The sequence below is a fragment of the Spinacia oleracea genome, chromosome 2 (genome assembly GCF_020520425.1).
Source record: "Spinacia oleracea cultivar Varoflay chromosome 2, BTI_SOV_V1, whole genome shotgun sequence".
In the NCBI taxonomy this organism is placed as follows: domain Eukaryota; kingdom Viridiplantae; phylum Streptophyta; class Magnoliopsida; order Caryophyllales; family Amaranthaceae; genus Spinacia; species Spinacia oleracea.
Genome location: NC_079488.1, coordinates 87,755,772 through 87,769,319, shown reverse-complemented (window position 1 = coordinate 87,769,319; position 13,548 = coordinate 87,755,772). Strand labels below are relative to the sequence as shown.

Genomic DNA, 13,548 nt, shown 5'->3' with positions numbered 1-13,548 from the left:
TGTAGACTTCAGTTGAAAAATGGACCAGATTGTTATAAAGAATAGGGTGACCAGTCGCGGACCTTTACCAGGTTGATATGACTTAGGGTGCGTTCTATTCACCTGATTTTTACTTATCTGAACTTAACTGAACTTATCTGAACTTATTAAAACTTATCAAAACTTATTTTAGTTATAAGTTGTACTTGGTCAACCCTTGTTTTTCCTGAACTTATCTTATCTGAACTTAATTGAACTTATTTTTCCTGAAATAAGTGGAAATAAGGTTCTGTTCACTTTATTTCCACTTATTTCAGGAAAAATAAGTTCAGATAAGTTAAGATAAGTTCAGTTAAGTTCAGATAAGTTCAGATAAGATAAGTTCAGAAAAAACAAGGGTTGACCAAGTACAATTTATAACTAAAATAAGTTTTGATAAGTTTTAATAAGTTCAGATAAGTTCAGATAAGATAAGTTCAGTTAAGTTCAGATAAGATAAGTTCAGGAAAAATAAGTGGAAATCAGGTGAATAGAACGCAGCCTTAGTAATTACTACTTCCTCCGTTTCAAAAAGATCTTTACAGTTACTATTTGCACAAACTCCAATGCAATATTTAACTACTAATATATCCAATTTCGTATGTGAAAAAATTATAAAAATTTGATATTGTGAAAATACATACCAAGACCAATCTGACAAGATCTTACATGTAATATTTTGATGTATATAATAGTGAGAATTTACGGTCAAAGTTTTTATACTTTGGGCACATTTTCCAAAGTGTAAAGAACTTTCAGAAACGGAGGTAGTAATTATTAATTACTAATTATTAAAGCAGATAGATGGTAAACATGAGAGCATTAAAACCCCAATCCCCACCTCTCATTCACCGATTATTTTAGGAAAGTTAGCATATTGAAAATCAATAAAATTAATTGAATTGGAAAAAATAATCTCGACACTAATGTACTCTACAATTAATATGAGGACTATTTAAGTCAATATGAATAAATAAAAAATTAAATACTTTAAAAAGAAAACTTAAATGACAAAAATATAATGATTGACTATTTCCAAACTATTGTTCAAAGTTAGGCGAAAATATTTAGAAAACAGGAAAAAATATTATTAGTATACAATTAACTTATATTAGAGTGTTTTACACCAAAAAAATGTATATTGTATTAGAGTGTATTTATATTTATAACAAGAAATTTCTGACAAAAAAATTAAACCATACAATTTATAACTCATACTACCTCCGTTTCAAAATGTTCTTTACGCTTTCCATTTTAGTCCGTTTCACAATGTTCTTTACACTTTGTTTTATTATATTTTTGGACATAAAAATTTACAACCTTACCCTTCTTACCCCACAATATTTACAATTTTTCACTCACTTTCTCTTACTTTATTCATTTTTTTTTCTTACACCCACCCACCTTTTTACACATTTCTCTTACTTTATCTATATTTATTATATTCAACCAACTTTGCTACTTTTTCCTTAATATTTGTGCAAATATTAACCGTAAAGATCTTTATGCAACGGAGGTAGTACAAAGTATTATAAAAACTAGAATAAACATAAAATTCATCCACCTCCCACAAAATAGTAATGGCCACATAACAATTACAACCTCAAAAATTAATACCTATTAAATAATAAAATAAATACACTTTGTCAATCTTTAATTTTTGCCATTTGAAAAATATATTACTTATATTATATCCGATAAAAGGTAGGATATATAATTTTATTTTACTACTTGATAAACATCAATCTTAATTTATTTAGACAAACTCATTTCAACCTAAACCAATCGAAGCATTACAGAGAGGAGAGATTTTAACAACAAAATAACATTCAACTTTTAACTTCCACCATGATTCTGCTTGATATGGAGGATGCAACAAGATTAAGATATCAAGGAAATTTCACTGTCGATGCCTGTATCAGAAAGACATGGAATTAGCACAAACTTTTGACTACTTGAGAAAAATCTAGGCAAAAAAATATGATTATGCATACCCGTGCACTAATCTCCCTTTTTGATGTTTCTTCAATCTCTCAAATGTTACTACTGACACATGAAGAGGCCAACATAAAAAGCTATATAATGACCATACATGTGAGAAAAGACTGAGAAATTAAGAATCATAAAGAGATGTAATAATAGAAATTTACAAATACATCACACCACGACAGGATCCCACATAAATTTTGGCAGAACAATCGAAATCTCAGCTTATACCTGATGACATGGGACAATTCAAGCCAAGAATTTTTAGAGAATATCCAAAACTCAGTCAATACTTAGCTTGGTCAGGGTAGCTTCATCACCAATCCATCATCTCTAATCCATATATGAGGAAGGGGGTATTTTACTCAATGTCTATCCCACACGTATAAATAGTTCTCAGCTGTGTTGATAACTTAACCTTATAAAAGTTTCTACCAACATTTGAAAGAGCCTCAAATTGCTAACAGATAAAGTCAAATAATCAACTAAAACTGAAAAAACTTACGATACTCCTTCAGTACCCTCACTGCAAGAGCACTGAAACCGCATATATGCATTTCGGGAATCCACTTTATATACATCATAACCGGATTGTTCTTCACGTCCTGAAGATACCAAGATTGAATTCACCATAAGATTCATAAGCAAAAAGATACAATCTCGAGCTAAAGAGAAGGGCATATGCGCCAAAGTCAGTATATAAAGAACCATGGATAAAGAAAAAACATCACCTGCTCAACAATATCTTTGACAGAAAGATCACTCTTAGCCTTACTGGTTGACCTGAAATACTCATGTGTGTCAGGATCGTTGGAGGGAGTAGTTGAGTATTTCATTGCATTTTGGTAGGACAACCCAGATACCTATTACAAAAGAACCATCAGGGAATAAATCTCACAAGTCAAACTAAAACCTGAGACGTGAACTGAAAAAACTTGTACCTGAATAATATGAAATTTAGCAAAGCCCCCTCCCCTAAGAAGGGTAGAAATATAGACATATTTCTCATTGTCGAAAATATACCCAATCGGACTACGATGTCTGCCAATCCACCTTGCCATATATATTACTCTTGCAAACTCGTGCGCTCCTGCAAGTCAGAAATCAAAATTATGAGATAAAACTACAAATATAAAATGTCATTTTCACATGGTATGGCCAGTACATAGTACTTATAATTGAGCAGTCAGGGAATTCAAGGACAGGTCACCATCTCAAATAATGTAAGTCATGATAATGAAAAAATAAAATAACCCCAAGACGGAAACTAAACTCCTTAATGATAGTCTCATGAAACCTGACTCCTGAGTCCCAAGCCTTATCTGATACGAAGTATTAAACATTGATAACTGCATTTAGGGATGTTAAGTCCAGAGTTCAGCTAGCAGTTTAATATCAAAAAAGTGCTATTATTGAACGTTTCCTCTTGATTATGCTTGTTCAATTTATAGTCATAAACTGTAGTACGTCAAAGCCGGCCTTGCAGTGATTTATTTCTCTAGCTGGCCCTAATACACTCATGGTTCAGGTTCTCAGACCACCTACAGATGTCTGCCTTTTCATCTTAACATTTAGCTGAAGAACATTTTACAGCGTGATGGCTGAACGCAAACTAGGTTGCTCCTGAAATTCTTCTCAATATCCATATATCTAAGTGAACACTACTGTGATGGCACTAATTACTGTCCATCTGAGTGATACTATGTAATTGCAGATCTTTCTTATATCCAAGAAAATTTGTTCGACCACTTCTACTCTCCTAGTTCAGTAGATGGTATCTTCATAACAAAATAAAGTGTGACGTACCTAACGACTTATTAAAGCCTTTAGTAGAGTCACTAAACTTGCATGTTTTAGAACACGAAAAGTAGATTTCATAAACTACCCAATGCACTTTCTGGAACTCAAACATAAACATTTAGTAGATTAGTAGCCAAGGGAAACAATGAGCCAAACCGGTGTGGTCACCCTATCTCTAAATAGCAACAAAACCACCACCGATTTTCAAACCTCCGCAGAAATCCTAGCCTAGCCAATAACTTCATCCTTCAGTAATTTTTTCAGATGCTAAGCAAGCCACAACACCGTTATTAAATATAGGGCTAGAAAAAGCTATCTGGAACTTACAAGTTCGATAAATAAGTAAAGAGTTAGGCAAAGGCATAAAACTCAAATAATGATAAAATACAATGAGCACTACAGCAAAATTTATTTCCTCGACCAGGAGAAAAAAAAATGATCATTGATTCAGAAATTGTACATACCAAATCAAGAAAATGATACCAACAACACCCCACCATTGCCTAAAAATAAAAAGTAGAGGGAGTATTAAAAGTACACCCCTCCCACACAAATGTAACAATAAAACCAAACCATCAAGTAGAAATCATATTTTCTGGCTAATCCGGCAATTCAATAAAAAAAATAGAAATCCCACGTAAACATAAACAAAGAGACGATAGCAAAACCTATAATACCTACATTCCACACTGCCACATCAAAAGCAGTATGTTATATAAGATTTGTACTCAAATTGAGCTCAAAACTAAAAGAAATTCAACCCACAGCAAACATGCTTGAATTAGTTTGGAATAAAAATAAAAAAGTTGAAATTACTTAAGTATAAAATAGGAACAAAGAAGTTCACACAAGGGGGGATCCAAGTGAAAAGACCAACCCTAATCAAACCTTATATGAACTCATCGTATCTTTAAGACCCTATCTGAAACTGTTAAGCCTTAAACTTACTTTCTTCAAGTTCTAATAAAAACCACCAATTCCAATTATACATGGTTCCATAAAACAAAGAATACTATCATAAATTGTTCACATGAGGGAAAGTAATTATCTCATATTTCAAATAAAATGATATATTTCCTCCTCACATACTTGGTTATCACATCATTAGTTCAAAATACACTATCAACGGGAATACATAACTACCTCATTTCAGCTATGAAACTCCACCGTGTCCAAACAATTAATTTCAAACCAATATGCATATTAGTTATAACATGAATTAACTGGAACAAACAATCAGAAAACTGGAGTTTAAATAGTTAAAGAATTTACATATCCACTTGCTGAGCAGCTGCTTCTACTTCTTCAACTGAAGACATGGTCAAAAATCCAAACTCTATGCTCCTTCCAGTCAATTTATCATATATAACCTGCATAAGCCCAACAACCATTGCTGATTAGTTTTACCCAAATGATAAATCTTTCAAATATTACCCAAAAATCACATTTAAACATCAAATATTACAATTATAAGCATAAATTTGACAAAAATGCATAAACTCCTCAATAATTGATGTAATCAAACATTAAACCGACATTATACCCTAAAAAGTACACATAATACTGAATATAAGAGTCCACCAATCATTTTTGTCATAATCCTAAATGAGAAAGTTATAACTGTATCATAGTTGCTTGGAAGCTCATAAAATATCCAATTCAAAGTAAATTACTGAAGTTTATATCGTTTCAGTATATACTTTTTTTTAGCTACAACCTGAAAATCCTTCCTAGGTTTTACAAAAAAAAAATGGTTTTTGTCAAGCCAGAGCAAAAATGGAAACATTAATCTTCTTGAATGTTAGACACTGCATTAACACTGCATAAAATCATATCAGCAATGAACAGATACACCGAACATGTTTTGGGTTTCATTTTCTACAAAGACAACTTCCCTTTCAAATGAGAGGGAATTTCTAGCCATATAACAACCTTTATAAGCATACAGAAAAAGCAAGGGGGTAGGGGGTAGGGGGAAATAGATCATATATCACAGTGAGGCATGTTCATGTTTTGTCAGATATCAAGATACAACTACCATGACTCAGTCTACAACCAGACAGTACTTATGACACGTAGAACAGTGTGGAACTTAGGTAAATCATATGGCAGTGTCACTATAAAACATGGTACAACAGTTTGATTTCAAGTGTAGCGAACAAATGTAAGTTTTTTTTCTAGATTTTCAAGAAATTATGGAAATAAAGACTAAAAGGCTCATTCTTTAGCAATATTAGCACAACCAGGGATCCATGTAAACAGTTGGATATTAGTTTTTTGATGAGCTGCTCCATTGAACATCAAATATTATTGTAGTAATGATTGCAGCATCAATTTGATAGAAAACGAACCCATCTCCTGATGTAAATGCAGGCGATAAAGTTCCTAAAATAATGAAGAACAACTCATATTAAATCAAATATCCAACATGAAAAAGAAAGGGCTACTTATACTACAACAACATCGAAATGAACTCATAATGTGAATTTTTCTACAACAAAGATCATAATCTCATGAACTTCTTAATATGATAACTCTTAACAAAGGCTATAATATCACCATCATGACCCGTAAATCTGATACTCCCTCTGTTCCATTTTGTTTGTTACGTTTGGACTTTTGCACGTTTTTTAACATATAATAAAGATTCTTTTTATTTTTTATTAAAAAAATAAACTCAAATAATACATCAATCCACTAATCATTGTAACAACCAATAGGATTGTTTTACTATTAAAATGAACCAATAATGGAAAAGCACAAAGATGTTAACTTAACATATTTGGGAAATTGTAAAGAAATTTAATGAGTTGAAAAAATTAGACCAATTAAAATTAAAAGGTGGCACAAAAAATGATGGTATAATAAGTTTATAAAAGGAAAGATTCCCCCATGTAACAAACATTGTGAAACACCATAAAAGGAATACGTAACAAATAAAAAGAAACGGAGGGAGTAGTTGTGATAATTGAGGGTCCCCCCCCCACACACACACTCTACTCAACTAAGCACAGAACTCGTGCTTATACAAAGAGAAAATCCAATATTTTTCGTAATCTTAAGAATAGGCATTTCCCATGCCTAAATTAAAGCTTATACGACAATTAGTAACTATGCCCATAGGGAGTATTCTGATTTTTAAGTGGTTAGCAAGGGAAACAGAGGGACATTCTTTAAGCAGAAATAAGCATTTCCATTATTTTCCAGTATATGTACCGATTATAACATCTCTTCACTTATTGCTCATTTGTTCTTTGCATTATTGATCAAGTACTCCCCTGTAATATTTAATCCCTGTAATTTGAGCATAATGAAAAAGACAACTTTTACTGGTTCCAATGGTTTGAGAGAGGTGACCTTTTCCATATATATTATACTTTCTTTCAAGGTTTTCTACTTGATCTCCGAGCAAGAGATGCCATTTTCTTAAATCAATACTCATGAAAATGAAAAAGAAAATATAGAAAGGAAAGACATGTAAAGGAAAGACCAAAACAAAATATAATGCCACACGTTCACTCTCCCAACCTCCAAAGTAATACCGAAAATCATTTCTTCAATATAAATGATGGCTTATATGCCAACGAGATTGTTGATGGCCAAGACAAGCCACAACATTTTCATGCACGGGTAGCCAATACAAATTTCTAAGCCAAAGCAATCATGGGATGGAAATACTAAAAATAAAAGGCCATTCCATTTCCTCAAGGCACAAAACATTAAGACCTTGATCTTGAACGAGAAAAAAGAACCAAGTATTAAAGGGAATTAGACCTGAAAACAACAAATTTGACAAGACCAAAGAAAAATACGTGCAAATTGATCACACATAACGTGATGGGAATCGACCAACGACACAAAAGAAGGGTGCAGAGTGAAATAAAAGACCTCACTTGTATCCAGCAGTCGTATACAGTCCCTACCTCACTCCAAAAATAACTAGCCAATATCACTATTTTTAACAAGGTACAAGAAAAATAAAAGACAATGTGGTGGTCCTTCACATACCTAAAATTGACAATAATCATATATTATCTTAACCTTATACTATAATAAAATAAAATACATAGTACTAATTAACTAATAGTTTATTACTCTTCTCCTCACTCTATTACTCGCCCCAACTTGGCTTCTCAAGTACTGTACCAGTTACTCTATGACGAGAGACAAGATAACATGATCAAGCACCCAAGTTTCCTAGATACTTCCAATCATCAAGTAGCCAAGGTTGAAGGTTTGGAACAAAAACCCACAATGTATATCTGATGTATCTATTTGCAAAAAAAACCTCGCAGTTCTATGGTTGGCCGTTCTTTCCGATTTAGCTTCTCGATCATTGTAAGCCATTCTAAAGCATCATTATGTGTATTCAACTATGTAACAATTGATTGGACATTTGGACCAAACAAGTTTAAGATTACAAAAATATACGCATATATGTTAGGATCAAAGTACAAATTAGTAAATCATCAATTGACCAGAAAAGCAAAGATGTGATCTATAAAAGACTCCAAGTGAAATCGATCAGTAAGAGTTGTAGACAAACAAATGGCCAAATGGAAGAAACCTCAGCTCATGGAAAACCACTTCTGTATGTTGAAAATTTCATGCGGAAAAATAGCTAAAGCAATGAACATGATCAGTGACAATTCTCGTAGAAAGAAAGTCCACGCTCATGATGTAATATTCACAATTTAACATATTGCAATTGGTAACCGCATACTATATGAAAGGTAAGGATTGTGTTGTTAGCAAGAAGATTACGTCAGGTGGAGTCATGTATGATTAATTGATTAGCAATTGTTCAACCAAGAGAGAAAAGGTCAATATTGGAGTTTGCAACTTATTATAAATACAATGTATATGGCAAGGGATTGTTCACTTTCTACACAATTAACTTTAATGAAGAATCCATGAGCTTAAAATAACAGATATTGGTCAAGATTTTATCCATTTGATGTTTGTTCGTACAAATATGATGAAAATCAATATAAATGACAATATGCAATTTCACTTAAAATGTCGAAATTCCAAGGAAAGTTCACATAGCCAAAACACTCACCTCAATTGAATTCATTGAGAGTAGACATTCATTACAATTACAATTACAATTACAATTTTTTCGACAAAAGAGACAGGCTTGTGCAAGTTCCAGTTCAGAAGCTTGAGGGTACCTACTCGTCGAAGAAAACACCTCAGTTTAAGAAACAGTTGTACAATAATCAAGTTCGTAAGTACAGTAAAACGCACAACGCATTGCAGTAGCTTCTTACCATTGTCTGATATATCGCGCGCACATAGTACTGTTTCTCTTTGCACTTGATGCATGGAACAAAAGCTCGTCTGTCAGATTTTTTAAACTGATGACGTGTCAAATGCTTTTCTCTTTTTCCTGTCATAGGTAAAAACTAACAAGTGAGACAAATTCCATATGCACAACTGATACAAATTCCATATGCACAACTGATACAAATTCAATACAAATACAAGGAATATAAAAGCTTGAAAACAATTCAGGACATGAATAGGGAAGAGAACAAACCAACTCTTTACTTCTTTTTAGGTGCTGCAGATACCAATTTAGCAGCTAGAAATGCCCTGAAAACATGAAATCTCTATGCTTAGGACACTTCCCTTGTGTATGATGTGCATGCAAGACAAATAATAATGAGAATTGTGATAGTGACTTGAGTTTTGAGTTATTTCAGGACATAGAAAGAGCGAGAGATTTGAGTTATATTAAAAAATGATCCTCCACACAAGGTACATACTGTTTAAAAGACACACAAACAAGAACCTAGTATGACAAATCCTGTTATCTAAGTTTTTTTTACAAATATCAAATAAGCTCCTCAAGTTACCTATCGGGATAACACAGTAGTGGCATCCAAGTGAGCAGAAGTTGTAGCAGGAGCAGGATCTGTCAAATAATCAACACGCATATAGATAGCCTGGACAGACGTAATAGATCCCTTCTTGGTCTTTGTAATATGCTCTTGTAGACCTCCAAGATCGGGAGCCAAGGTAGGTTGGTAACCGACAGCCGAGGGAATATGTCCAAGTACAGCAGACACCTCTGAGTTAGCCTAGAATAAAAAATAAATAATAAAATAAAAAGTTTGCATAAATTAAGAGGATCATTCCATGGAAGATTCCCAATGAGTAGAGAAGTTCATACTTTGGTAAAACGGAAAATGTTGTCCGACAAATAGTCACCAAAATAGCAAAATTTTCCATGGCTTCAAATCTGTAGTAGAATGGCTTTCTAACCAATAAATCAATATGCAAACGGGAGATAAGGAACACTGATAAATGGCAGATTCAATCATTACAAGCGAAACAACATGTTTAGCTTCAGACCAAGAGGAAGCAAGCATACAACAAACCAAGATAAAGAGGAAGCAACACAAGCAAGCATAATTGAACAGAAGCCTGATAAGTGTAAATCACATTTCACGACTTGACAAATGGCATAAAAATGAGAAAAACCAATCATGTACAGCTAAAAATATAAATTTAGGATAATAAACCTAATCACGGGTACCTTCTCCCCACCTGTGTCATTTATTGAAATGCAGTCTATCCAGCGACCAAGCAGTTTCAGACAGTCAACAGAAAACTGATTTGTTTCAGCAATAGCTTGCAGGTACTCAAAACCTCTCTCTCGCACAGTTATGATTAAAGTCTATCCTACGAGCATCAATAAAAGACCATCTAAATTTTTTAATCCGCCATGTATAATTTGTATATCTCCTAAATTTAAAGATTTGGTGAAGAATGTGAAGGACACCGATATAACAGGGTGAAAAATAAAAAATGTATTGTGTGATGCAAAGAAAGGAATTTCTTATTCAGAAAATGAATGTTGAAGGAGGTGATTTGAGGGTGACTGATACAAAGGCCCTAGCTTAATTCACTGAAATTCAGATCCAATTACAAGCTCATCTAGGAAACCAAGGGCTTGCCATAACAGAAAAGAGAAAAAGGGAGATATCAGCATGAACTATTTGTTCTTCCCAAAAACAAAGGCAAAAATAAAAAAAGGATGCAGGAGGGTAATGAAAATATATCAATACCCACTCTTTCCATCAGAGTATCAAGATGAAAGATACAAAAATAGAATCAACACACTGTAACAATTAATTTCAAAAGGCTAACAATCAATTGTTTTTTATACCTTGGTAATTATTAACTCTCAAAAGTTCTCATGCATAGATTCATTCGCTTAAAATTCTTACACTTATACATAGTATACTGCTCCATCTTATTCTAAATAAGTGTCATTCTAGAAACTGTTGTTCTTCTAAGCTGACAAATCATTCTACATTTTCAATGCTAAAGTATACTTTAAATTTCGCAATATCACAGTATTACCTTAACGATACGAGTGCAACTGTAAGGTAATCAATACTTCTTGAATACTCAATAAGTTGGTCATCCTCAAACCAAATTATTATTACTCCTAAATAAGAACTTAGATCGAACAAAATTCAGATTATAGAAAAATAAAAATAACAGGAGTAATTAACAAAATATTGTCTTCATCAAAATATGTGCTGACATTCAAAATATTAGCAATAAGCCAACAATTTACCTAAGATATGAGACATGTAAGGTTTGTGTAAGCGGGACACTCAATGTCAAGTGAGCGCCTGCAGATGTCGTTGATGACTTCATTGTCAAGGAAAACACCATCAAGGTGCTTCATTTTCAAATAACCCTAGAAATTGATGGCTCGCCCAAATTAGAACCGACAAAATAAATTAAAAAGAAATATTCAAACAACATCTAAAACGATCTAACATGAGAAAAGAGCCGACGACCATTGCTAAGATTGTCAATTGTTTTTTTTGGATTTAGTTCATTGACATTCTTTTCTCCTTTTCAAGATTGAATCACCTATGCTCAATTTTCTTCTATGCCTATAACATTCACTAATCTACTGCCACACGTGCAAGAGAGTCAAATTCCAAGTTAAGTTGTCACATTGTTAGTTCAACATACGTTATGGAAATCCCACAAAAAATAAAAAAATATAACGTTAGAACATGAATATCGATTACAGACAGAGACGGAGTATTTCTTAAACTATCACCATTTCATACAAGAACAACAAGCACAAACCTAGGTCATACAAGAACTTCATTATTAACCAATAATGTTCTGCAATAACACCTTAAAAAACCTCTGGTGATCACCATGGTCAAAACACTGACCCTAGATCTCTAAATTACTAAAATGCAAACAAAAACAAATTAAGTTATTAGACCTCTTAATCAAGTTGTCTTTGACAAGATCAGAAACCCTAAAATTTTGATGTTTACTGAATTACTGATTACATCTTCAAAGGCCTAGTTCTAAGTTCTAACAGGTGACAAAGTTTACAACTGGAATACTTACTTGCAAGAGTCGTATACATCAAGAATTTGAGTAATATCATATCTCCTGCAAGATGATTAGATGTCAGTGTAATTCCATAAAACAAAAACTTCCATTTTCAAACAAAAAAAAGTTCACATGTAAAAACGGACAAGTCAGAACCTATAGGCAAGTCCAGAAAAAATATCACATGGATATGTCTAAACCTCCAGTTCTAGAATCTAGACTTCTGGATCCTTGTAAGTTTTCTTATTGAAATCTCATAACTTAACCTAATAAACCAACTTCATTCGCCAACTTGTGGATGCAAACACTTACGCTTTTCATACATTATACAAGTCTATTTCCAGTTTTCTCCAACGGGCATACATAAGAAGGAATCCTTCATTGCCACAAGGTAACCGGCGGCAATCCGATCAACATCAATATTGGTCTTTCCCAGAGCCTTAGCTTGATCATATGGAGGGAAGACATCATACTATCATAGGAACTTATTTCTGCAAGTTTTTCATCTTCATCTTTATCTAGAAGCCTCACTTGTTCGGTAACCTTCTTAGTTAACTCCACCTAGACAATCAGGGTACTGCCAAAGGAGTAAGAGAAATTTATCATCAGATTCAGATGCATGAAAAAGTAATACACATAAAGATTCAAGCAGTTGATGAAAAATTATCTTCACAATCAACCTGGAATGGGATTTATATTATGCAATTAACTAATGAATTTTCACATATCAAGTAAACATAGCCACACTGCATCACATTGACCTGTGTTCAACTTCTTCATTCTATCGTTTCCTAAACATTAAGCTACGATCCCATGAGTTATATCATATGCCAAGTACAAGACACTTAATTCTTATGTGAACCATGTAATTCGTAAAATGGAACATATCTCAGTTAATACACCAAATAGTTTGATGTACCATTCAACCAAGAATCAGAGTTACTGAAAAAAAGGAAATACTTATATAAGGCATAATAACATTATCATTTAATCCTACTCATCTTTTATAGGAGTAGTTGCATAGAAGCAATTAAGAAAATTGGCATGTATACTTCCAAAATCATCTCCTCAAGTATCCCCTTCACAATTTCACATACATACAGTCGAGTATTAGATGTTCCTAATTTAAATACAGTTAGAACTACTCCAAAAATCAACTCCTCTGATATCCCTTCACATATATGCAGTCAAATATTAGATGTCCTAACTTAGACACAATTAGAACACATAAAAATATTTAAAAGCTGATATTCCAAAGGCGTGGGAACTCCGCTCAGACAAACCTTGGGAGAACGAAAAAACAGTAGGTGCAAATTACAAAAAATTACAAAGAATAAGTCCATTATCAGGAAACTCCTA

General features: G+C 33.0%; 1 protein-coding gene across 5 annotated transcripts; it reads right to left on the bottom strand.

The window, feature by feature from the left end:
• Window positions 1–1,684: 1,684 nt before the first annotated feature.
• On the bottom strand, window positions 1,685–12,711 carry LOC130467984 (monothiol glutaredoxin-S15, mitochondrial). 5 transcript variants are annotated; one of them, XR_008928192.1, is made up of 10 exons: window positions 12,502–12,711; window positions 12,205–12,249; window positions 9,983–11,524; window positions 9,666–9,890; window positions 9,347–9,402; window positions 5,077–5,174; window positions 2,946–3,094; window positions 2,736–2,867; window positions 2,013–2,609; window positions 1,685–1,931 (listed from the first exon to the last, which is right to left on the bottom strand). XR_008928192.1 is itself a non-coding variant. In XM_056837227.1 (9 exons), exons 5-9 carry the CDS (start codon window positions 3,063–3,065, stop codon window positions 1,919–1,921), a joined length of 417 nt encoding a protein of 138 aa, XP_056693205.1. In that variant the 5' UTR covers window positions 3,066–3,094; window positions 5,077–5,174; window positions 9,347–9,402; window positions 9,666–9,890; window positions 9,983–11,358; the 3' UTR covers window positions 1,685–1,918. The 5 variants fall into 5 exon arrangements, 4 of the variants coding, with proteins under 4 accessions (XP_056693205.1, XP_056693207.1, XP_056693206.1 ...); XM_056837227.1 differs by lacking the exons at window positions 12,205–12,249; window positions 12,502–12,711 and having other exon boundaries at window positions 2,013–2,064; window positions 2,510–2,609; window positions 9,983–11,358; XM_056837229.1 differs by lacking the exons at window positions 12,205–12,249; window positions 12,502–12,711 and having other exon boundaries at window positions 2,013–2,061; window positions 2,510–2,609; window positions 9,983–11,358.
• Between the last annotated feature and the right edge of the window lie 837 nt (window positions 12,712–13,548).

Coding starts and splice junctions, on each gene's coding strand:
- LOC130467984 (XM_056837227.1), bottom strand. CDS start 3,065: ATGGCAAGGTGGATTGGCAGACATCGTAGTCCGATTGGGTATATTTTC. Junction 2,868..2,945: donor CTAAATTTCATATTATTCAG/GTACAAGTTTTT, acceptor CTTTTGTAATAG/GTATCTGGGTTGTCCTACCA. Junction 2,610..2,735: donor TCAAAGATATTGTTGAGCAG/GTGATGTTTTTT, acceptor TGGTATCTTCAG/GACGTGAAGAACAATCCGGT.